General features: G+C 37.2%; 1 protein-coding gene across 2 annotated transcripts in view; it reads right to left on the bottom strand.

Annotated features, from left to right (window-relative positions):
• The window catches only part of vps50 (VPS50 subunit of EARP/GARPII complex), a 140,988-nt gene that overhangs the window by 45,359 nt on the left and 69,380 nt on the right, over positions 1–26,249 (bottom strand). The window contains exons 14-23 of one of the 2 annotated variants that reach the window (XM_081376096.1): positions 17,150–17,241; positions 16,924–17,018; positions 16,419–16,517; positions 13,676–13,766; positions 11,495–11,671; positions 8,452–8,570; positions 6,837–6,943; positions 6,004–6,125; positions 1,553–1,627; positions 510–590 (exon numbers count right to left, since the gene is read on the bottom strand). In XM_081376096.1, the coding sequence (XP_081232222.1) occupies positions 510–590; positions 1,553–1,627; positions 6,004–6,125; positions 6,837–6,943; positions 8,452–8,570; positions 11,495–11,671; positions 13,676–13,766; positions 16,419–16,517; positions 16,924–17,018; positions 17,150–17,241 (1,058 nt within the window). The remainder of the gene's footprint in view (positions 1–509; positions 591–1,552; positions 1,628–6,003; positions 6,126–6,836; positions 6,944–8,451; positions 8,571–11,494; positions 11,672–13,675; positions 13,767–16,418; positions 16,518–16,923; positions 17,019–17,149; positions 17,242–26,249) is intronic. The other variant, XM_081376097.1, reaches the window with a different exon arrangement.

The raw sequence follows: 26,249 nt of genomic DNA, 5'->3' as shown, positions 1-26,249 counted from the left end.
TTAGGTTTATTCTTTGACACAGAGCCATAGACTGACCACAAGAACTTGCATCTCTGACTGGATAAAAAAAAATCGTTATTTCATGCAAATTAGTAGCCTACCTTTTCTTGCTCTTTGACATTCAGGCATCTGGGTAAAGGAGCCAATATACTAACTGCCTTTTTGAGCAGGAGATAGTGGTATATAGTGCAATGTGGGTATCAGGCCTTTGGCCCAGACAGCCTTAATGGGTGCAACCATGGAAACAAGAGGACATCTATTACAAGAGTGCGGGGCCATCTAAGTGTACTGAGGGTGATTAACTCACCTGTGGCTGCTATAGCTGAGAGTAGGAGAGATGATAGGCTTGATGAGAAGCTATAGGGAACTCAGATAAATGCACACTACCATTTCCACTCGGATTCATAATGGTTATATAAGAGAGGCCAAGAGAGGAGATGAACCACAGGAGTGAGACGGAAAGAGGAAAAAACAGACAGAGTGCATTAAAAGTGCCATGTTTTACTCACCACGTCTATTAGGCTCTCCTGGATTCGGCTGAGCGTAGTCCTCAGTCTGCTGCTGATCAAACCCAGCCCAGAGGATTCATACTATAAGAGACAGCAGAACACACCCGTGAGAAAGAGACTCCCTTGCTTTTCAATCAGACCACTGGAATACACACACTCAACAAAACTGAAATCCCTAAAGCCCCAGAATGCACACACATCTCCAGGATAATCTCCAGGAAACCACTCAATACACACAGCTCCCACAGGCCTAAGTGTGGTTCATGACTTATGTTCATTAATTGCAATTTCATTTTTCATTAAAAGGGAAGGATGAATGGGACTGGTAAATCCTCCAGTGATCGTTCACTGGAAATGTATTTACAAATGTCTTTAATATGCAATAGATCTGACATTAACGACAGAATGGCAAACATCAGTTAAACTTTACTATGGGAACAAAGCAGTAAATCTCTAAATAGACGGCAGTAAGAACTTTTTAATAGAGTAGCACTGAATTTACAGTAGATATAAAAAAGAATAATACTGTACATGACTTCATAAAAGGTTTAAGGATTAAAAGTATAATCCTTAAATCCCTTTGAAACCACTTTTTGTGTAATCCAGTTCAAAATGGAGAATCAATAGTTAAATCTTTATTTGAGAACACCGAGCTGACTGTGATTATAAATGTCTCACCAGCATTTGCAAGCAACACAAAAACATTTTACAGAAACCTCCCATTAAATTCAGTTCATAATATATATTATAATATAAGTAAATTATTTAAAATCTACACAAATGTAAATAAACACACACACACACACACACACACACACACACACACACACACAGCAATATACATACAATACATTTGAGCTACAAAAAGTTCTCTAAACGTCTTGCAAACAAAGTAGCATGGAAACTAATCTACATCAAATCATACTAGTAAAATAAAGGACATTTCAGTGAATTGACTAAGGAAAATATGAGTAAGGGGGTGAAAACACGGCACACAATGGCAGACATATTTACTGCCGACAAGCTCCACACTGCAGTCTTACCCAATAACCAGGGATTGTCTGTCTTGACACACCGGGTTGAGAGCTTTGTGAAGGCAGAGATGCAGATTGGTAGTGCTTTGCATTGAGAAACGGAAACAAAAGAAAAGGAAAACAAAATCGACACAAAGTAAATAATGAAATAGCAAAAAAAGCCTGCTTAACTAAAGATATGTGCATTTATGGAATTTATCGGGAATTTAAAGCAGTGTTAAAAGCTGCAAATTACACTTTTAATCTTTTAAGAAAATCATTGACTTCCACCATATTTGTGCAATCGCTAGGCCACAGCAAAAGTACAGCCTGGCATTGTGCAAATTAACTCTTTCATTTACATGGTGAACAAATGGGGGGACAATAAAGCTGCAGTCTTTTTCTGACTTTAACATTTTTGCAAAGTTTCCAAAGGACCCATCTGTTAGCGTGACAGTTGCATCTTCCCATCCATTACTAACCGTAGCTGCAACACTTAATAAAACCTACTTAGGCCTTTCCCTATACTCAAACACTTCATCATCCTGGAGGTGATCCATTTTCAGATAAGCCACTTGCATATCGTTCCCCGTTCTTTCCATTCATTGCCTTTAAGCTAAGTTATTAACTTGAGGCAAAGAGCAATGAATGCCAAGACCAATGCATCTTAAATTATGTGCATGGCAGAGCTGATACTCTGGCAGAATACAATGGCTTACAGACCTTTCAGATCCTAATGTTGTTCATTACTAAATGAAATGGCGCAATACATAATCTCCATCTCCAAATGAGATTGAATGTCTTGTGTGTTTGGAGTTAGCCATGGGTGAAAGTGAATCCAAATGAGCATATCAATTCCAGCAGCTTTGTAAATATTTTTATAAGTAATGATATTTACTTTTTTGTCTCCATAGGCTTTTATACGAGACCGGCTGCCTCTGATACTGAAAGATGCTGTTATTCATTTGAGAGTTTGAAAAGTTTCTATTAGTGACAGAAACCCTTCTCATGCTATTTCTCTTGCTGTCATCTCAGAACGAGAAAATAAGATGTGTTGTTTCATTTAATGTGCCTTCGAAGCTGTCGGATGGGTCACAGGCAAAGCGCTAAACATCGCTGGAATCTGACAGCTGATCCCGTAGTCTCCCTCAGAATTGCTGCTGGATTTGGTCAGGATGGAGATGAAGTGAAAAGCTCTGTGGTCAGCATTAAATATCAAAGATTATACACCACACTGTCATTCAGGACGAGGGCATGAGGAGGAAAAAAAAGTGTTGCCTTGGCAAGTGTGAATTGAATCTCTCTTGTTCGCATTAGTTCCCATGAACAGTGGGAAGTGGCTTTCAAAGTCAAAATCTAAGGTGAAAACTTGCACATCAGCAAAGACAGGTTTTTAGAAATCAATGAAATCCAGATCACTCTTGAAGACTTATCAGGAGCCCTGTCTTGATGTATATATATATATAAGTTCAATTCTCCTCAGGGCACCCTCATTTCTTTTATTTATTTTTTTTCAAAATGGAATGATCTTGTTTAGGAATGAAAACATCACTTATGATGCTAAACCACAAGTGGAAACCAAATGGAGTGCAAGGACTTTTCTCCAGCTCTATGGTGTACAAGGGCACTGGCCTCAATCCCCCAGCATGAATGCATTTACTTTTGATTTAGCACTGGCTCGGCACAGCAAACAAACAATTTTTTGCAAAGCATACACAGTGCAAATGGCGTACTTCTGTGATAATATGGAAATAAAAATGTCAGAACTACTGTCAAATCCCATGACAGAAACACTATTTCTCAGTTTTTGAAGGACATACAGTACAGTAGACTCCCACTGGTTATGCCAATCAAAGCCTAAACTGATGGGATGGTTACTAGATAAGTTTAGTCTTGTGAAATAGTTCTCACAATGTCAGAATATCAATAATAAAACAATGGAAATGAATAATATTATTGGCACACCAAGAAGCCAACTGCTCAGTTTCTTCTTCCCAGAAAAAAAGGTCATGGCATCTTGAAGTCTACCTAGAACAAACATCTTTTTGAGGGTGTTTTTGGTGCTAAACAGTGAGCTAGACAAGTAAGGGCAGCTGTGAAACAAGTTGGTAGACGATGTGGGTGTGGAGGTCTGTTTGCAAGGCAGTAGAGATCTGAAATTCTCACTTATTTTTGTCTTTGACTCTCAGTGTGGTTGCAAGGCTGCCGAAGAGTTTAGGAAAGTCCAAGAACAGCAGGAGGCCCTTGTCTTTAACAGGTTCAGTCAGATTCCCTTGGGCTGCCACTGCCAAACCAATAGCTGTATTATGGCTTTCATTGCTGTTTAATAAGCTTGCCTTCTTCAACAGATTCTCTCAGCTCACACACTTCAATGCCCCTTCAAAAGCACTCTCTCTGCACTCAGGAATTCATTTACTCCTGCAATAGTGTTCAAAAAGCCCATGACACTATGAAGTAGAGGAGGCAGTCCTAAAACTTTTGAATGGTGGATTTCGTAGTGAATGAGATCTAGGAAGTAAAATCACATTGTTGGTTTGCAGTTGTAGAGGCACAGACCTGGTTGAGCAGCAGGTAATATAATTGAAAAGTTGCTTTACTTCCAGGATTTGAAATTAACACCCGCCAACCCGCCAAATGTGGGTAAAAATCAACTGTGGCGGGTAACCCTATCAAATCACTAGCCAATTTGGCGGGTTTCTTATTAACTTACTTTAGTGTGGAAGTTCGTGTAAGCCAAATCTGCTCGATTTAGCACAAATATTCAACTCGTGAGTCATCGTTATATATTAAATACAGAGTATTGCGCAGAATCTGTGCATATCTGGCTTACTTGAACAAACACTTGACTACGCAACAAATAACAGTGCTCGTTCATTTGCATTTAAGCAATAGCGAAGATTACAACATCCTACATGTTTTTGATGTTCTTTGTACTATATTGATCTGTCCAACTAAAACACATTTTTGGTGATGAGGATGAAAGAGGAGATTTTGTTCGAATAAGAAATTAATGTATGAAATCCAAATTTTATAATTTACGGTAGTCATTTGAAGTGGATCAAAAAAGTTAATCAAAGTTGTCCTAAGTCAACAATGGGTATTGTTAAAAATTCATGTATAACTTTGATGAAAGGTTTTGATCCACTTCAAAAGTTTACTACTGTATATTTTGGGTGTCACGATTTCGAAATCGAAATCGATCGAAATTAATGCTCAATCTCGATTATCGAATCAAAAAATGTAATCGTCGATGCTGCCACGCCCCCATGTCACGGCAGCTCGGCTTGCCTGTAATAGGTAAAACTCCTTTTCTCGAGAATATTGAAGCCTTTATTTTAAAACACATTGCAGCTGCACAGCGAGAGCATCATATCTCGTCTGAGCGAGCTGATTGTCTGTGCTGCGGCAACTGCACAAACCTATGGCGAGTTAGCAGTGGCGTACGGTCCAATGGGAGCGCATGGCGCCCTGCCAACCTCGAGCGCGCCAATTTGGACGTGGCTGGAGAGTATAATTCACAAAAAACTCGCCAAAGGATTTTAGGTTTAAATCGGTAATAGGTTATATTGTTTAAGTTTCCAATTGACTGAAGATATAAGTTATTGTTACATTATGTTGTTAATAAACGTTTTAAATTTGACAATGTAGTGCGTGGTATTGCGCACAAAGGTCAGATATTATTATATTGCATAAAAGTCTTAAAATGGCATAGCTTGTGCTTTCAATTTATTTTTTTTAAATTGAGAATCGAATCGAACCGTGACTTTAGAATCGAAAATGTAATCGAATCGAGGATTTGGAGAATCGTGACACCCTTACTGTATATATAAGATGTGACGTAGTTAATCTGGTTTCTTTCTTTTTTTCTTTTTTGTTTTGCCTAGTAGAAGTTCTGAATGGCCATCTAATTTTATTTGGCACGGCTGGGCTTTCAAAACTGATAGCCAATTCATTTAGCCTAAAGCTGTGTTTATTAAAGCTTTGAGAACAGTAATGTGACAGCACTAGCCTAGATAGAGAGATCTGCAATGAAATTATGCATGAACTTCTCCAATTTTCTCTCGATACTCCCTCTAAAAATCAGTGAAGCATCCGTTTGTGTATTCACGTATGCAATGTTAAGTTACAGTAGAGTTAAAATACTACAGTATATACAAACCTAATCTTTAAGAATGGTGAACAGCTGCATACCATTGAAAAGATTGCGAATTCGTTCCGACATTTACACCTTTCTTTGATGTTCAGAGTACAGCTTCCTGAGGAAAACTCTAAGCTTAAACACTTGCTCACATGATAAAGGAAGTAATTATAGAGCAGTGCCCATAGGGCTCACTGACATTAGAGGGAAAAACAATGAGTGTACCGGTAGGCTTTCATAATGAACAGCACAGCAAGGATCCAATTGTATATAATAAATATTTCATATTGTTAAGTATTAACACCGAACATGAAGGAGAACAGCAATGCTTTAAAATGCATACCATGTCATTACGGCCAAAGAAGGTGTAGACGGCATACAGGTAGTAATCAAAGAGCTGAGACACACAGTGGATGACATCAAAGGCAATGGGCTTCAGAATGTTCATCATCTGCATGTATTTCCCTATAAAAGCAATCATGAAAATGTGAAATATATAAGCAAGGCAAACAAACAAGGTTCACAGACAGAATATAAAACCACAAAGATTTAGAAAAGGGACATATGAACGCAAATAGTACAATTGTTTGGCAAATGTCCTATTCAAAGCCTTCAAGTCATATTTAATAGAACTATTTTAAAAACGGTCTCTTGTTTTGGACCCCGTTGACTTTAAAAACAAAAAATTCTTCAAAAAAAATCTTCTTTTGTGTTCTGTAGAAAAAGAAAGAACTGAATATGTTACCAGAAGGTGTTTGATCAATTTTAACATCTAAATGTAAGAAGCATTCCTGCTGACTGTAGCAAAAGACGTTAGCGCTTTTTATCAAAACACCACAGAAAAACTCACACCCATGGGTTTATGACAGCATCTTTTTGCAGTTAGATTCTGTTAGTTTAGCCTAAACTGAACATTTACAGATGAATGGTCACTTAGCCATTATCTCGTTCAACACACGTTCAAATGAACCTGAAGAGATGAGCAGACACATGCTCAGAATGGACTTAATGACCGGAAGCTGAAGCAGAACACTGAGTCGAAGTACGCACCTCTTTCATAGTAATTCAGCTATTAGACTGTTAATTAGAGGGCAAACTGCAGTCCCTTGCTTAGGGTCAACTTTATCATGTACCACCGGTCTTGCACGGGTGTAAGGTCAAAGGTCAATTACTCACCGACCAGGCGAATCACGTTGAGGGTGGTGTTGGTAAGGATGGGGGCATTGGCTCGGTTCAGATTGTAGTCGGACCTCTTCCGGCTACGAAGTGTCTCTCTGGACACGCTGATTAAGGGGGAACAGCAGGGACACACAGATCCAGGATGAGCATTACAGTTTAATGAGCTTCAAAACTGAAGAGTCTCATTCACACACTTCCTTCATTAGCATGGGTTCAGATTTAACCGAAGTCAGTCTTCTTGGTTTTGCAGAACAGATTGCCTGATTGAGTTGCGTTAGTAGTTAGTCGTTGGAAGCGGTTGACCAATCACAACACACTGGTCCAACCAACCAACCAGAGCACATTGTTTGGGAAGAGAGGAGCTGAAACAATGTCAAATATGCATGAAAACCTATTCTAGTAGACCCCCAAAACAAAATCAAGACTTTGTAAAAGGTATTAATATGGCCTTTTTAATTTGCACTATTTGATATTCAGGGTTCAGTAAAAATTATGCTCAACTAACAGGACTTGTGTCATAAATGAACTGCATTGCAATGTCATATACCCTAAAAATATTGATTGAAACCGCTTTACAGTTCAAATAATACACAAGTTTTATAAAATTAGAAGCTACACATTTCTGCTTTTAAATACTCTTAAAATAGCCCCTCTTCACTTCCATTGTAAGTACCGCACTATAACCTCCATTTTTTATTTAAAGAAAATAAAGAACGAGACAAAATTATTTCTTTGGTAATCAACATTATGTCACAAATTCTTCACAAATTGACTGAGCTTTACTTGTATTGAACCGGAATATTCCAGATGTATTCTAAAAAGGCACTGAAGTCACAGATTGTGAGGGGGAGTCACATCATCACATTTAAGAAACCTTATGTCATTTTAAATATGCAAAACATTAGATCCCTCAAAATGTGAAGTCTCTAACAATGAAGTGTCACAACATGTAATGCGGCAGCTGATTTACTGCAGGGAGAACTGTCAGTCATCTTCGTGAGGAACAAACAGGCTTTAAATATTCATCAGGGTTCACAGTTTAATCACATTCCTAATCATTCTCTTGATTTATGATATTTCTATCACACTTAGACACGGAGAGCAAGCCAACAGGAATTAGGAAATGCAGGGAAAAAATGCTCATGTAGTCGGCAAAACAGCCACATGGTGCAATTCTGAAAGCAGCCATTTAAAAAATCTCCTTGAGACCGTTTTATTTAACTTCAAAGCTCTGAATGGCTCATAATGGGAGCCTTGTGGACTTAAAAGGCTTGTTCTTCATAAAATAATTAAAGCCTTTCTCCCTGATAAGAAGCTAATGACAGCTTGTGTGTTCACTGTACACTGCATGAATTTAAACTAATTCAGCTGCCTGAGTTGGAACATGAAGTCCACAAATGATAAGTTTGCTGCCTACTGACCTTCCTTACTGACCGATTCATGAGCGACCTGAAACTACAGCACACCACAGTTTATAAAAACATGCCATTTTATTCTTGATGAACACGCGTCGGCAATCATACCATGCATTTCTAAACTGAATGTTGACATACCAGTCTGTGGGCAATTGTTAGCTGATCTGTGTGACGTGAGCTGATGACTCAGCACTGACCTCTTCACTGGAGCGTCTCCTGTCTGTTCATCTACATAATCTTGTTTCAGCTCCTCAGGTACATCGCTGTCACTGTCATAGTCCTGATACACGCTCTTTTCCAGCTCATCTGACTCGTACTGCCAAGAGAGGAAATGGAACGAAAAAAAAACAGAAATCATAACAGCCAAACATTCATATACATTACCATTCAATATTTTGGGTTCATAAGATTAAAAAAACAGAGACATTAATAATGTTACAAAAACTTCTATTTCAAATAAATGCAGTACTTTTGAACTTTCTATTCATCAAAGAATTCTGTAAAAAATGTATCAAGGTTTCCATAAAAATATTAAGCAGCACAACTGTTTTCAACATTGATGATAACAACATTGATTGTAACAATTTATGAAGGATTAAGATCTTAAATGCAGCGTTGGTGAGCATAAGACAACTTTTTTCAGAATAAAGTTTAATTATATAGACTTTAAAGGAGAACTCTGGTCAATTTTAACATTGAGCTCATTTTTTTGTAAATTTGGAGCGCTGTCAGTACAGAGAACAACGACAAAAATCGGTGTTGCCTACACCGTGTTATCCTCTTTTTAAAATTTGCACCCTGTTGACTTCAATGGGGCAGATATGAAGATATGAATAAAAATTAAGTTAATTCGGCCAGCGCTCATACCTGTATGTATCTCCTGTTTTCAGTCGAAGCCCACAGTAGTCGATTGTCGAGTTCTCCACTGTTGCTTAGTTACTTATGATCACGCGCGTGAACTCGACAATCGACTACTGTGGACTTCGACCGAAAACAGGAAATAAATACAGGTATGAGCGCTGGCCGAATTAACTTAATTTTTATTAATATCTTTCACATCTACTGCAGTCAGATTCACCCGTGTTCACTCTGAAGGAATCACTCAACATGGCTGTGCACTTGTAATGACACATCAAGGATGTTAAGAGGCTAAAAGCAGGTTTAAAACTTGCCACACTGAAGTCAACAGGGTGCAAATTTAAAAAAAGAGGATAACACGGTGTAGGCAACACCGATTTTTGTCGTTATTCTCTGTACTGACAGCACTCCAAATTTACAAAAAAATGAGCTCAATGTTAAAACTGACCGGAGTTCTCCTTTAAGATGGTTTTAGATAGCCTCCCAGCCTGGTTATGATGGTCTGGTTTGCTGATCTTGGATATTAAGAGTTTTTTTCAGTTGGAAGACCAGCTGCCTGTTGACCAAAACCATCTGAAAACCAGCTTATTCAGGCTAAGAGACCAGCCTTAACCAGTTAATAACTTTAAACTAGCCTAAACAGCTATTTCTTTTTATCAGGGATAGCAGATAACTGACGTTTAAAAGGAGAGAATAAACGAAGCATATCACAAAACTAGCACAAAGATTAAGCCTCAATTCTCTAAGGTTCAGAGCTTGACTTCAGTGTTGTAAATGTACCCGTGTCAAAACCGTGCTGCAGATTCAACATAGATAAATGACAACTCAGACAACTCCTACGGTCCGTAAGGATACAGATTGAATGTAAAGTTGATAGACGCCTGACATTGTATCTAGTTACTAACAAAACAGCATGGAATACTTAACACAACGAGCTTATATGCAAAACACTTTGTTCTCTCTCAGGGTAAAAGCACTTGTACCAAGGGCTCACACATTCTCTGTCATAAACATACAGCATTTGTTTTCATTACAGAAGCATCATCAGAGATGCCATGCACATGAGAGCTTTAATAATGAGTTTTCTCTCCACATAGAAGCAATGGCCTTTGTCAATAGTTATAAGGACAATGAGCCACTTAATCATTACAAAATATTTACGCATCAAATTTTCACTCCCATTTACAGTTATAATAGAAAATATTCAAGCCCCATTTCAAATGCCAAAGGTTTATTGGCAAAATGTACAGACTTTTAGCTGTTTGCAATTAACAACACAACACAACAAATGTTTCACGTGGTTTCCTCAAATTCAACTGAAAATGCAACTTTTAATGACTTCTGCAAAACAGGTGTTGTCTCAAGCACAGCCGATACAACTAATCAAGGGCTTCATTAGTTGCACAAGGTGTGCTTGAGCTAGAACACATGAAATATCTGAACTGGCTAGGTTTCAGACACTTGAAACATTTGTTGTGTTGAGCTATTTCAATTACTTTTGTGTGATTTGTTAATTTCAAACAGCTGAAAGTTTGTAAATTTTACCAATAAACATAATTTGCAATGGGAGTTGAATAATTTCGATTACAACAGTTTTTTCCTCTTTCAGTAATCAGTTTGGCAAGCATCTAATAAGAATATAAACGTAACTGTAAACCATCCTAAAATGCTTGTTTGCTCAAGCCTGATGCCAAACAGCACAGCATAAATATTGTTGAAATGTGTTGGATACTATAAGAAAATACTGCAATAGAAAGGACTCTGAAGCTATCAAGAGTTTAGATTCCACTAATTTAGAGTTTAAATTAGTGGAATGTATCCAGGTATTGGAGATGCACTGAAATTGCAGCCACAAATAAAAGAAAAAAAAAAGAAAAAAGAAAATTTTTATATATATATATATATATATATATATATATATATATATATATATATAGTAGGAAAATATCAAATTACATTAAAATTTTAATTAAACAAATGATTTTTTGGAAAGATAAAATAGGCTACTTTAAGAGATATGACAAACAAAGGCCCGGTTTCACAGGCAGGGCTTAGACTAAACAGGATTAGGCTTTCAATTATGGCATTTAAGTAGCTTTTATACACAACCCTTAGATAAAACATTACTGTGTGCACCTTAAGGCAAGACAAGTTGCGTTCAGTGAAAACAACTCAATCATGCATTTTAGTCTGGGACTAGCTTAAGCCTTGTCTGTGAAACTGGAAAAAGTGTCTTTTGAAATAAGGCTATATTATAAAGCAAATTTGTCCCCATACAGCTGACATTTACTGGAATTTAAATGATATTTTAAATATTTTTAGAACCTATAAGTTATTGTGAAGTTGTGAATGAATTAAACTAGTACTGGAACTACTATATACCCCATTAGAAGCCAGGACATCCTCGGTCTCCTCTTCCTTGTTGTCGATCTGCATCTCAAAAGGATTTCCTCCCTGCAGGTACTGCTCAAACAGAGAAAGCTCCAGCAGCTCTGTGGATTCTGGCTGCCGGCTGGGAGATACTGAGGGAGAACGACACTGACCCATGAACTTAAACTCCTGGAAAAGAGGGAAAAACAAAACAGATGGATCAGATTTAATTTCATACAGATCAAATAACTAAAAAGTAGGCCCACATAAGTTTGCACCTACACTCGTTGATTAAATATGTAGCTTTTTCATATAGTGTACAGTATATAAATTACCGGTTAAAAGTTTGGAGCAGTGAGGTTTTTTTTTTTTTTTTTTTTTTTTTTTAGAGAAATGAGAAGCAAAGCAGCATTAATTTGATCAAAAGTTACAGTAAAGACATTTAAAATGTTCTACAAGATTTGTATTTATAGTAAATGCAGTAAATGCTGTTTGATTTATATTAAATCAAAGAATCCTTAAAAAAATGTTTCACAGTTTCCACAAAAATATTAAGCAGCACAACTGATTTCAACATGGATAATAAATAGAAAAGCTAGGCTACTTGAGCAGCGAATCTGCATATTAGAATGATTTCTGAAGGATCATGTGACTAAAGACTGGCGTAAATTCAACTTTACCCTCACATTAAATTACATTTTAAAATATAATAAAATATAAAAAATATTTCACAATAATGCTGTTTGAACTGTATTTTTGATTAAATAAATGCAGCTTTGTTGAGCATAAAAGACTTCTTTCAGAAACACTTTACAAATAATGTTTCATTTATTTATGTTTCATCACTTAAGTTAACATGAACAAAGAATGAACAATACTTCTACAGCATTTATTAATCTTAGTTAATGTTAATTTGAACATTTACTAATACATTATTAAAATCAAAAGTTGTATTTCTTAACATTATTTTAAATGCACGGTGAACTAACATAAATAATAAATGAACGACGATTAATAAATACAGTAACAAATGTATTGCTCATTGTTAGTTCATGTTAGTTAATACATTAACTAATGTTAACAAATTAAACAAGTGTTACCAAAAAATCTTACCGATCCCAAACTGTTTACTGTTACGACACACTAGGTAGACTAGGTTTAATGGAAATGTTTGTGCTAGTTACGTAAGAAGGAGAAGGAGATGGAAAAGTAGCTCTATCTGTTCTGCAAAATTTTACAGGTGCATTTATGTTTTCATTGGAAATGTCCTGAATTCTGCAATTAATAAGAACATTTAAAAAATTAACAATAAGCTGCAAGGTTGAGAGTGCAAAAGCTTCGAGCAGTAGCGCTAAGTGTCCTAAAACTTCTCACGGTTAAACCACTTTGCACATCAGAGCTCCAGCATGAAGTCGTTATGCAAATGTTGCTTATTAAATAGCACCGCTGATTATGCCATTCACTGATGTGCTTTTCAAAGACAGCTTTCTCTACCACACAAACTAGTAGCATTTCTTTGAGAAAATACCTGTATGTTCTGCACAAAAATAGTGTAAAAGGTCCATCAGAGAACAGTTCACCGAGCGAAAGACCCTGTTTAGCATATAATAATTGAAAGAGATGCATTTCGGTTTATTCGTCAGATACTCTCGGGTGAATATACTTGCCTTCCAGGATGTAATTTGTTTTGAGACGGATGACACACTGACTAGGAGAGAAAACAGCTTATGTTGGAATACAATCAGTGATGATGCTTACCCTCATTTATCAAGTTGTCAAGCCTTTCCTGAGATTTAAAATGCATATAAAAGCGTCCCTAATACGCCAAGTTGGGGAAATATGAAGGAAGATGATCTACAAAAACGCCATTTATTTGGTAAAACCACCCACTGTAGACGTATCTCATTTCCTGCAACGGGTCACATAAAGAACACTTTTTGACCCGCTTACTATGAGAATTGGACTCTTAACAATGCTCATTATGCAGGAACGTGTGTTGATACGCCTTTGGCTTGTAGCCATCTGAAGCACTGTCGTTTCAAAGCACGCACAGAACAAAAACCCTCCGACTCATCTTCATATGCAAATGTGAAATCTCAAAAGACTGCCAGCGATGCCAATTGGTCCAGATCAGTCATGAATAAAAGTCACATCGCTGCATTTCAATGTCTTATCTGTGGCATTAGGACTTACGTGGAGCTGGGCAATACTGAAGTTGGACTTCACAGGGCACAACTCCCAGGTTTCATTTTCAAGAAACATCCGCAACTCCTCCAGGCGAGTTCTGCAAGGGTACAAAGAAAAATGACAAGAGGTTGGGCTTGTGTCAAGTGAAGACCCTTTTCCATTCAACTTATTGAAAATGAAATGGGCTGGCAAAAACGGTTCAAGGAGAAGTCGATCAGTGAAGAAGGTTATAGGTAGGGAGGATGATGAGTGTCAATGTGGCCCGCTGCCAGACAAGGTCAATACCAGCAGCCTTGTAGAAAATGTCTACATCAGAGTGGAACATTATAAAAGTCCATCACTAACCTCTCACACGATCACAAGTTGGTTTCTAAATCCAAATAAAGTGCAGCCGACGGCAGGTTGTTTGACATTTGAAATGCCAGCTCTTGTCACGTCTTCAATCCATGATATTTTTAAATGCATCAAATTTAAAGCACTTGAAGGAAAAACGGACCGGTTTTGTCCTCTAAGACAGAGGGCACAATATATATTGTAATGGCACAATGTGTTAATGGCGACGCAGTGACAGCAGAGATTAAGCATTCAGAGGGACTGACAGATAATCGCTTTATGGATGCCATCCAACTGCTAGAATAATCAGAAATAATGGTAAGATGTCCTCTTTCAATGTCCTCCACCTCATCGAGCAGAAAAGGTATTTGTACTGCTGACAACAGCAGGGGTTATGGACATTTCAGCTTTGTTCAGACAAACAGTAAAAATCTGATTTTTTGGTTTAACTGACTCAAATCCCTTCAGTATTTTGTTTTTGTGGGATCACCAAAAAACACATGAAATCAGATGTTTTTCTAATGTTTTTTATGATTTTTTTGCACATACTAAGTGTGCAATATTTGAATTCGGTCCGAATATGCTCTCTCTCTCTCTCTCTCTCTCTCTCTCTCTCTCTCTCTCTCTCTCTCTCATTACTCGTATAGTGAAATATACAATATTCAATATGTAGTGAATAAGTCAGCAGTTTTGGACAGCATGTGCTTGAATGCGTAAAATCGCTTTGTCATTTATGTTCTTTCACGCATCTTGCGATTTCAGCACAATGATAAGATGTCATGAAGGATATGAGCAGAATGAGGCAAATTTTCCAGTTTTCATTTCTCTCAATGACAGCTACTCAGAGTTGTTGTCTCTTGGCATTGGTTTGAGACACATCATTACTATAGCAACTGATGTAGATGCACCGGATATAGAGCACAAAATCAGATTTCAACACTTGCACAATGACAATCTGGACAATCAGTCCTGTAGATGAGATTTGAAAATCAAATCCAATTTGCCGGAAGTGTGAACAAAGCCCCTGTTGCCTGTCCTCTCATCATTCAAGCCACAATGCAGAGACTAGAGTATGTGACAGGTACTTCAACAATTTAGCATTCTAGATATATTCTAGCAAAATACTGAGATACAGATGATATCCACAGGCAACCACGTGCCATGCTACCTTTTGAGCTACAGGAACACTGTGACATTGACAACATCCAGATTTTTTTATGCATGTTTGTAGTGTTAACCTATTTGCATAATTGATTTAGTCAATTATACACAAACAATTCAGACAGCAAGTACAAATAAACAACACTATCAGTGGCCACAATACATTCTGTGGGAATGAGTTCTAAAACCTGGAAAATACATTTTTGGAATTCCCGTTCCATCACCCAGAAGTCAACTGGGTTTTTAAAATGTTTTTTTTTTTTGTTTAAATGCTTGAAATAAGATTAGCAAAAGCTCAAGAAATGTTCGCGTTTTATTCTACGGCAAAAGACGCATCAGAAATACCAAACTCATGACTTTTTTAAAGCTTTTACATGTCTTGAAAAGCACTTTTGCTTCCAAGTGGCTAAATGGGATTACAGAGATTCTCTGGGACATTAAACATCACACTGAGCAGTAAATCTGATCTACTCCGTAGTCTGCATTTACAGCCCTGTCATTTTGTTCTATACTCGCACTCCTGCAAAGCATTCTAACTCAGGCTTTCCATTTTGTATTTTTTGAATAAAGACTGAAAGAGATCTTAGAAGTTCAAAGTCGGCATGAAACGGAAGTTTTCATAGTATTTTCTTCCCTATTGTGACGTATATACGACTGACGCTTCTTGAACAAGACAAAATGTAGGGCGGGACTTGATTTTGTCCATTGGGAATTGATTTGATGGTTGTGGTTTGCTATTGGTGGACCTCCTGTGAGTGACAGGTTGTCCCGCCCTCACGCCAGTAAACACATCATCAGAGAAGAGATGATGCTACAAGAGGGACGGGAAGTTACTTTGATTAAAGATTACGAGGGCAAGTGCATTTTAAAAAAATAATGATATGCATGGATAAATCATTTATAATAAATATTGCAATATTCCAATTTAAACAAGTCAATTTTGATTTCATGGTGACTTTAATGGTTGTGACTTCAATGTTTAGCTTTTCACTTCTGCAAATTATATTTTGGCTCCAAAATTCATTCAAAAGCTGTGTTCATTTATGAAGATTACGCTGATGAACAAATCACATAAGAATCAGAAACTTTTGTTGGTCACAAAGCTTATTTTCAGCTTATTACAATGGAAAATTCCTATTGCCTTTTTGTTGGGGGAACAAACAAATTACAGCCATCCCAGCAGAACTCATTTTTAGTTAACCCCTCCTAGAACTAATTGTGACTGAGGTCAACTGGACCATGGGCTGTATCTCACCGGTGATAGTTCTTAAAGTAGTTCACACTTTGTCTCTTAATGGACTCCTGCAACACCTCGGACTTGCTGCCGCAGAATTCCTCTCCCACCTGCATCAACCTGTCAATTGGGAGAGAAAAACAGGAAAATAAACAAGAGAAAACGATGAAATGAATTAGAGAGTGGTTCACTCTTCTAATTAACCCCAAAGAGTTACTTCATATCACGTGTCCCAGCGAGGGCAGAAAATGCCGCCTCTATTCACACAAGTCAGCGACCCCGAGGCCGGATCAATACAGAGAGCTGTGGTTTCACACACAAAAATGGCCTTTTAATTGAGCTCTGTTAATGGGGATGACCATGGTCTCTTGTTGAGGAACAAGTGGTTTTATTGATGCCCCCTGGCCCCGGTTTCTCTTTAGGGGAGTTTCTCATGAAGCAGAAGTGATTGGGGGGAGGGGGGCAATGGTACAGTTGGTCCCTGCAGGCCAATCCAATTAGCACTAATGAGGAAGTGGGTCCCTACCTGCTGATAACATCCAGAACCACAATGAAGTCGTCGTACTTGAAGTTGGACATGTCGGTTCCCAGCAAATAGGCTTTCACTTTCAATTGGACGTCCTGGGGGCAGAAAGAGGAGGACGTGAGGTGGGAGGGCAAGTCATGAAGCTAATGGCGGAATGGAAAACAAAGAAAGAAAGAAAGAAAGAAAGAAAGAAAGAAAGAAATAAGTAAATGAGCACGCTCCCTACCTGCCAGATTCGCGTTAAACCATGTTCCAGCTTCTTTTTCACATAGCTGCGGTCCACGGTGGATTCATCTGAGCCCTCTGCGCTGGAATCATCTACAAACAGGAGATGCTTACAGTATATACAGTACTTCAGTATACTCATTATATGCTATTATGACAGGAGATCAGGTTCGTCTGTTACAGTCTGACACACATTTTCATCATTTCACACATTATCTTCAACCAGGATCCAATTTTCTTCAACTAAAAATACATGCAATTTCAGCCGGACTGAAAACAGAAAACAGCCATTTTAGTTTTATTCATATTTTGAATTGGCTTTTATGAGCTTTTGTTATTTTATTAGTTTTTTATTGTCATTTAGTTTTCATTTATTTTAGTTTTTTATTTCAGTTTTGGTTTTTATTTATTACTTTTATTAGTTAATATTTTAGTGCTTCAGCTTAAACATATCAGTTTATTGCCAATTCATTTCTAATTTTCATTTAGTCTGTTTTACCCTGCCATGGCGCTGACATTGTAACATTCTTTAAAATATCATGTGAAGTCACGTGTTTTATCTCAACAAATTACCATCTCAAGATGTTGCAAATCCCATTGAAAACATTTACGCTCCGTGAAAGTAGATCAGAACAGATAATGTTTGCAAAACCGCACCAAATGCTCTCAACCCTTTGACCACTGCAGCAGTGACAGTCGCAATTACATGGATCTTGATGCTGAAATTGCTATGCTAATACAGTAACAATGACATTCTCTAACAACAAGGTTGTCAAAGATGGTTCATTTTCCTACTTTGAAGTTTGTTCAATTGGCTCACTGCAATAAGGACCACATGGTGGAACCAGGTAGCAGGAAAAATAAAAGGCATACCAACACCACTGAATGCCATTCTGCAGTACCAGGTGCTTAAAAATGCTCCTGTGAGTGTTTGTGTAAGCGCTCTGTGAAATGGTTTATATTTACAATGTGCAGCATTGAGCTTTGTAGCCAATCACAAACATATCTGTTGAGTGCATGAATGCAATGGCCAATCAGATGCGTTTCATTTAGTGGCCGAGTTCTGCATGATCGCAAATCCTTTCATTATAACCAACATTGTAAGCATGATCTCAATAAGAGATTTATTGCACAGCATAGACAACTTCATGATTATTACGGGAGTTTTTACAAGATTGCAGCTTTGTGTCCCTCCTGTTGTAATTGACCGCTTCAGTGATTATAGTGGCAGCAATCTTTGCTCGCTTTTCTGTATATAATATGTATTTTTCATGCTGCTACTACAATTGCAAAATGTCTGGATTTGCAACAGTATTTAAATGTGCGAATGAATCCGATTGACAGTGATAACAATAGCAATGAAAAAAATAAATAAAAATCTAACACTGTATGTCAAATGATTGTGAATAAAGTCTTGGAGAGTAATTGCAAAATAATAGACCTGCCATTTTTTCTATGTAATGTGTTACTTTGTGGTTAATTTTACTACTTACGTTTCAAATTTACAATGACTTTTTACATAAAAATTGACAGATTTTAAAATGCACTGTTTTATGATTGGTTCTGATGGTGATTATTATTTTATTTCATGAATAAATAGGATATGTTAATATTACAAAAAGTTTCTTTGCATTTACTTTTGGATTTATTATCAGTACTGGGCCCACAGTTCACATGTGTGTGGATAACCGTGTTCATCTACCACCACCGAAGACCATTTTTGACCCGGGAAAAACCCTGACCATTGAATGTCAGATACAATATGACAATACCACAGTGATGCATAAAACCAGCCTAACTGTGTTTTAATGTTCAGTATTAATGCTACTAAATCTATCCAGTCAAAAGAAGAGGGTTGTTTCTCTGTCAATTTCATTTAATAATATTCAAACAAAATATTGGTTAAAATTATTTATTTATATGTAGAAAGTTATTTTAATAAAAACGTTTTCTACTCTAACACAGTATAAATTCTATATTTTATAACTCCTGGAAGTTTATCAAAATAAAATATTAAATTCAGGCAGTATTTGGTGTCTTGCTCCTTAACCCATAGAGTGTATGACAATCCTTTCCTACATCAACCAAACTGATAACAAGCACCTCCTGCAACTAAGCAGCTGTCACTCTTCATCAGGGAAAGTGTTCATCCTGGCAAACCAAAGTGAGTTTAATCATAGAGGACAACTATCAGAGTCATCAAAATTTACCACCTAGATGTGCATCATCTATCCTGACAGAAGCCGTATCCGTTACTTAACAGGCACCAAACTAAACTGAACCAGGAACCTTGGAAACTACTGCGTCAGTTCATTGTGAATTCATAGTGCTGCTTTTCATTGCTTTGGCCATTATGCATCCGCTCTAATGTAACGAGAAGCATACTTACGATGAGAATGATGATATGACCAGCAGAGATGAGCGCAGCAAGATATGAGTGTATTAAGAGAGTGAATGTGGGCGACTGATCTTAATGTCTATAAAGGCACAGCGTGACTGAGAGTGACTAAACACAAAAGCCCTTCAGGTGAGATTTATTTTGGACTGATACTCCAGCAGGCTCTTGGTAATACAACATAATTATCGTGTCATTGATGTGCAGATTATACAAACAGTTCCACCTCAGCACTCTCACTGTAACTCGTCTCTAGAGAAAACAAACAAGCATTCACACATGAACCTCCTGTGCAAAAAGCCAAAGCCTCTAAAAAAAAAAAGATTGCACCTGTCTGCCATTTCTTGCCAGATACACTTAAAGTAAATGACACTGGTTTCACAAAACCAAACAAGTCCATTTTGCTGTTAATCTACAGTATCTGTAGCACTAATGTTGTATCTGCAAGGTTGTACTGTTCAGCAAACACAACTGAAACGAAACTAAACAAAAAACAAAACCACAACAAGAACCAAAAATGCAACAAATTAAAACAATTAGAATCAAAACAAAAAAGATATTCATGACAAAACAAAACAACTAAAACAAAAAACAAACAAAACAAAACAAAAACAAAACAAATTAAAACAGTTAGAAACAAAACAAATACAAAATTAAACAAAGGCACAGCGTGAAATTCACACATACAACATCTCTAAATAGAAAAAAAATAGAGTTGCTGGAGTCAATAAGCAATGAAAGAGTTGGACATTCATCAATTGAACTGATTTGCATCATTCTCTTCTGATAACCCGGTCCAGACCAGCTGGTTTCAGAGTCTGGCACAATTTCCCAGCTCGAAGCTAACTTTTCTATGATAGAAGGGTTTTTGCAGGGTTGCGTTAACCAGAAGCATTGTGAGCCTACGTTGAGAGAGACCATCGGTTCCAACGTTTTTGGGAGAAACAGCCCAGAACGGTTCCTGACTGGGCACCAGATTTGGTAACCGACACCCTGTTGGTGGAAAAGGGGTAAATAAAACAAGGCACATGTATCGTGGGACTGTTAAAGAAAATCTTCAGAGAAGACCTCACTACTAGTGATTGATGGGATGTTCAGTGGACTCTTGCACAGCCAGCAGACTGATGTTTGGTGCTTAGAAATTAGAAATAGGGGAAGAGTTGTTTTATATTACAGTGTTCACTCTTGAGTCATCACTCAAGAGTCGTGTCTGTGCCAACTTCACGTCTCATCTTAGGACCACTGGAGAGAAGAAAATAACTCCCATAGTGAAAGCAAACCAGTTTCACATTTTACATTAAGTGCATGAAAAACATTTCCCCTCATGTATACTTTAAAAACTAGATTTGCCTCACGCTTCACATGCTCCGCTCTAGTTGTACTGACTGTGAATACAAAAAACATTGATATTCCACAGAAGCCAAATCCACAGAGCTCCAGGCCGCCTTTACCCTTTTCCTCGCTCATAATATGAAAGCTTTTATGAAGTCCCTATTGCTAATGGGAACTTTCCTGAACCCCGAAGGGAAAGAGCATCCAAACCGCATAGCGAGAAATAAACGAGGCGGAAAGAATGCTCTGTCAGTGTGTGTGTGTGTGTGTGTGTGTGTGTGAGCAACTAACACCTCTGAGCGCCACATGACAATCCAGCACCCTTAACAGTTATTTCTACCCTCCATAGTTTAATATCTACACACTGAACAGAGATGGGGGGAAAGGAGAGGAAGGAAGATATTAAACCCATCCTGTGAGACCTGGCTCATACAATTACGATAACAGTATCAGCTCAAACGCTTACACTCAGTGAAGCGAGAGAGATTCAGGTAGGGAATATTGAGAGTGTATTAATCTTACACGAATAATGCTTGAAAAAAACAACAACAATGTGTAAGGCGATTTAAATGGTGTTACTTTACTGGTTAAAGGTCAAAACCCAATCGGCATTATAAGCATACCTGTGTACATTTTGATGTGAAAAAAAAAAAAAGCTGATCATTTCAAATCATAGTAAACACAATATTCTTGAACTGATTTGTGATATAATTGATTTTGCATGTAGACACTCGCTGAGAAGAATATAATACTTTCTCCATGACGGCTGTACGGGATTTTCGCTGTCAAACGCGTGATGGTTTTTAATCAAGGATGGTCTACATGTGACCTCATTACACTGACTTTGTGAGCTGTCGAAGCTACATTAAGTAGTTCAAAAGAAATTGTGACCTTGGAGCAAAGAAGAGAAGAGAGCATTTCTTTCTGCTCATGATTATATCTGTGCTTTGTTCAGAAAATATAGCAGCAGGATCAATAACATGCAATTTGACTGTCCCATGACTGAAAAATCGTTTTTGAGCTTTTGACCCAGACCTCCACAGTGAGTAGTTGCAAAAGTCTGAGACCACTAGTGAAAATGCTATAATTCTCCATAATACTAATATGAAAATAAAATATTTAATTACAAAATGTATTACCAGCACAATTCAAGCAAAAAAGTTTACTGAAAAATGTACAACAATTTCCAAAAAATGACTACAAGAAAAGTTGTGATATAAAACAAATCAAGTTAAAATGTGTCCAAAAAATAAATAAATAAATAATAATAATAATAATAATAATAATAATAATAATATATATATATATATATATATATATATATATATATATATATATATATATATATGAAGAGTTCAGATGCAAAAGCCTCTAAATGCCATCTGAAATGTTCTTATAGAATGATCTTTTTATCAAGCTTGTATATTTAAATTCAATAATTTCACTTAACTGGCAATGAAGGTTACCTATTAATTGTCATTTAAGTGAAATTACTGAACTTAAATATACAAGCTTGATAAAAATTATCATTTTATAAGAAAACTTCAGATGGCATTTAGAGGTTTTTGCATCTGAACTCTTCATATATGTATATATAAATATATATAAATACAGATTGTGACTCAGACATTTGGATAGCAATGTCTGAAATCTAAAAGAGCCTATTTAAACCTTTCCATTTAAATGTAAATGAAAGAACAGCTAAAGGTGTTTCTTTTTTGTCAGTTGCTGAAAATTAAGTTCTTTCCTAAGCTCCTTTCATTAAACCTGCAGGATCGGAGCTTCTGGAGCCGAATCAAAGAGCTCCTTGGCTCCTGACAATAGAGTTGGACTTTTCCCCAATCATTTCAGTCCATGAGGAGCGCAGCTATGCAGAGCCACAGAGTAAATCGCTGCAAGCCAACTTCTGGAGAGGACAAGAAAAATATCAGCTCCCTGGCAGCAACTCCTCACACACACACACACAAAGCAAAACGGGATGAGCACACATTCGCACACAAACAGGCAATAGCACATTGTAGACATTTCAGCATCCCAGGGAATTGTTGGGAAAGGAGAAGGGCAGAATAACCAGACAGACCGTTCGAGAAAAAGAGCAATGACCTAAAGGAGGATACAGAACATGAACTGAGCATGAAGCCAGAGTCACTCTCACTAATGATTGCTAAAACACAGGACCGGTAGAGCAAGAGTAATGAATTTACACTGGAAGCCGACCGTGTGTGAAAGTGTCTTCAGTTTGACGCACTGCCGACAACTTATACTCCCTTACATCTAATTGACCAATGACTGCAGAAGAGGAACATGTTTGTTTTACTTAGCTTATCTAAAATGTTGCCATTGTTGGTAATAAATGGCTCCTATTACTCTTATGCTTCTTTTGCAGGCACTTGATTACTGTACACACACACACACACACACACACACACACACACACCCTAATTAGGGCTGCATGATATTGAAGAAAATTCCGCCGGCAGAAGGGCTTCCAATCCGACATAGTTGCTCTGTTTTTGCAGAACAGGTAAATCCATTTTTCTTTCTAAACTGACGTCCATGTTCACCAAACCATCACAAGGATGTAATTAGCTAGATCTATGCAGTCAGCGTTAACTTTGGTGAATTTAACATGTATGTTTCTAGCAGCGATCAATCTCTATTGTAAACAGAGCCGGATTAACGCAAAGGCAAACTAGGCACGTGCCTAGGGCCCGATTGGCGGGATGGGGCCCAGACAGAGGGACAAAAAAAAAAAAAAAAAAAAGGTACAAATGTCCTATCTACAATTTATTTCAATATTTATTAATTCACTAAAAATAGTGACGATGTTTATCTTAACCATAGACTGTTACATTACTGCAGTTAAACCAATTAATGTGTGCCGGCTTCTGAAAGTATGTGTAACGAACGCATCCATCAGATGCTGCGAGGCTAAAGCCTAATAAGCACACAAAGAAGCACAGCTAATAATGCAGGTGTGAGAGTTGTCGTCATCTATTTTGGAGTGATTGCAATGTATTCTAAATATAAACTTGTACTGTAGATCAGCGTCATTTCTGGAAAAATCATTCACCGCTTTACTACAAGTTTAAAAGAGCGCGAGCGTCATTAACGTGCCCAGACGCGACGCTTTGAATTTGCGCGTACAATGAATAACATCGCGTCGGGAGCTGACTAGTAAAAAAGCTACAAAATTAAAAGACAAGACGTCTGTATTCTAAGTTAAAAAGCCAACACACTACAACATTTTTAAATGTTTCAAATAGTCTAAAGGATCTCATATCTATGGGTCTATCTTCTAAATTCTGCTGATGATTAGATTCCTGACATTACGCCAATAATTTCACTTTATATATTTTTTTCTGCTCAGTAGCGATCGTGTCTTTCTCTTCCACTTGATTTGTGTATAGCATATTTAAGGTAGCAATGCAATATAAAAGCACTTATGCTCATCTACTGAAGTGGGATTCTGGAACTGTGAATAAATTGAATAAAACAGCAAAATAACAACAACAACAATAACATCTTCATTAAACAAAAAAGAGATTACCGTAGATAAAGTTTGATTAATATGTACAGTACCGGTAAAAGTCTGGACCCATTACTATTTTTAATGTTTTTGAAAGAAGTTTATTATTATGCTCTACAAGCCTGCATTTATTTGATCAAAAATACAGAAGAAAAAAAAAAAACAGGAATATTCAGCAAGGATGTGTTAAATATATAAAAAGTGATAGTGAAGACTTTTTTAAAACAACTCTTTAATAATCAAAAATCCTGAAAAAAAGTATCACAGACAGGTTATAAAATAAATATTAAGCACCATTTCTAACATTTGATAATAAATCAGAATGATCACGTGGCACTAAATTCAGCTTTGCATCACAGAAATATAAAGTATAGTAAAATAGAAAATCATTATTTTAAATTTTAATAATATTTCACTATATTATTTTTCTGTATTTTTGATCAAATAAATCCAGGCTTGATGAGCATAAGAGACTTCTTTCAAAAACATTAAAAATAGTAATGTGTCCAAACTTATGTACTGTGTAAGTAAAAATATACTGCTTTTAAAATTAAATGTTGTATAAATAAAAAGGTTAGGAATCATATTTGTTTCAAGTGTTTTTTTATTGGGGGTGGGGGGCCTCCAACATGAATTATGCCTAGGGCCTCCTAATGTCTAGAACCGGCTCTGATTGTAAATGATCAAGCAAATTCACAGTAGGGCGACAATTTGTGTGAATGATTGTTTTCATCCACTGTTTGTTATGAATTTGAATGTTCATTTATAGGCTATTGACAACTTTGACTTAATTTGTTTACTATTGCGTCCTTGTATGGGAGCTAGTTATAACCACAGGTGGCGAGACGATTTTAAGATAATGTTTCTCTTTTTCTGCATTCTGTTCTGCAATATATAAAAGCATTTATCTAACTTGGCGACATTACTCATTGAATGAAGTATCAGTAAAACTTAACTTTGTTTGTAGTGACTATTTGGACTTTCATTTATGTCGGAAGGGAGGGGAGGAGGGAGGAGACGGGATGAGGAGGAGGGAGGGTCTAGCTAGCCTCCATTTTGTTTGACAACAATTCGAATGTCAACAAGAAGTAACGTCTCCCGGGATCTAGGGCTGCACGATATGAGGAAAAGCTGCGATGTGCGAAAACATTGTTTAATATTGCGATGACGAAAGGCCTTGCGATAAATATTCAAATGTGAATGTTAGCTATAGCTAACAACAATTCCTGAATTTTTTATTTTTTTTAAATAGACATTGTAAAATAGAATATACTGTTCCCATGTCTTAGTGCTTTAATAGGTTATTTGCGTGATTGGTCAAACGTTTATTACCTGCCTGGATTACGCTATTTAGCGCGAGTGAGTGAGCGAGGGACAGTGTGTGTGTGTGTGTGTGTGTGTGTGTGTGTGTGTGTGTGTGTGTGTGTGAATGTTTGCGAGTGAATGTTTGCGAGTGAATGTGTGCGTGTGATGACTGGTCAGAAAGAAACGTGTAGTCTGACCATTTTTTACAGTCTATGAGTCTGACATGTTTCTTGTCCATGACACGACAAGATTTTAGGAGTCAAAATCGAGTAATCTGACACCGTGACTATCGTAACTGACACAAAAATCTTGTAATCTGAACCAGGTGTTATTCATCGTGTCAGGCTGTCTGTTGCGATGTGTTCATCGCGTGAGTTCATATCGCGATGACGATGATAATTCGATGTTTCGTTCAGCCCTACCGGGATCGCTTACAGAACCTTTAACATTTTGAATGATTAACAACCCTAATAATGTGTCCTGCGGCTCCTGCCCAACTCAACACCAAGGCTCACCCTCTCTGGTGACCCTGGCAGGTCA

The sequence above is a fragment of the Scardinius erythrophthalmus genome, assembly GCF_964197995.2.
Source record: "Scardinius erythrophthalmus genome assembly, chromosome: 10".
Lineage (NCBI taxonomy): Eukaryota > Metazoa > Chordata > Actinopteri > Cypriniformes > Leuciscidae > Scardinius > Scardinius erythrophthalmus.
Note: the sequence above shows the minus strand (reverse complement) of the source record. Positions and strands in the feature narration are given on the sequence as shown.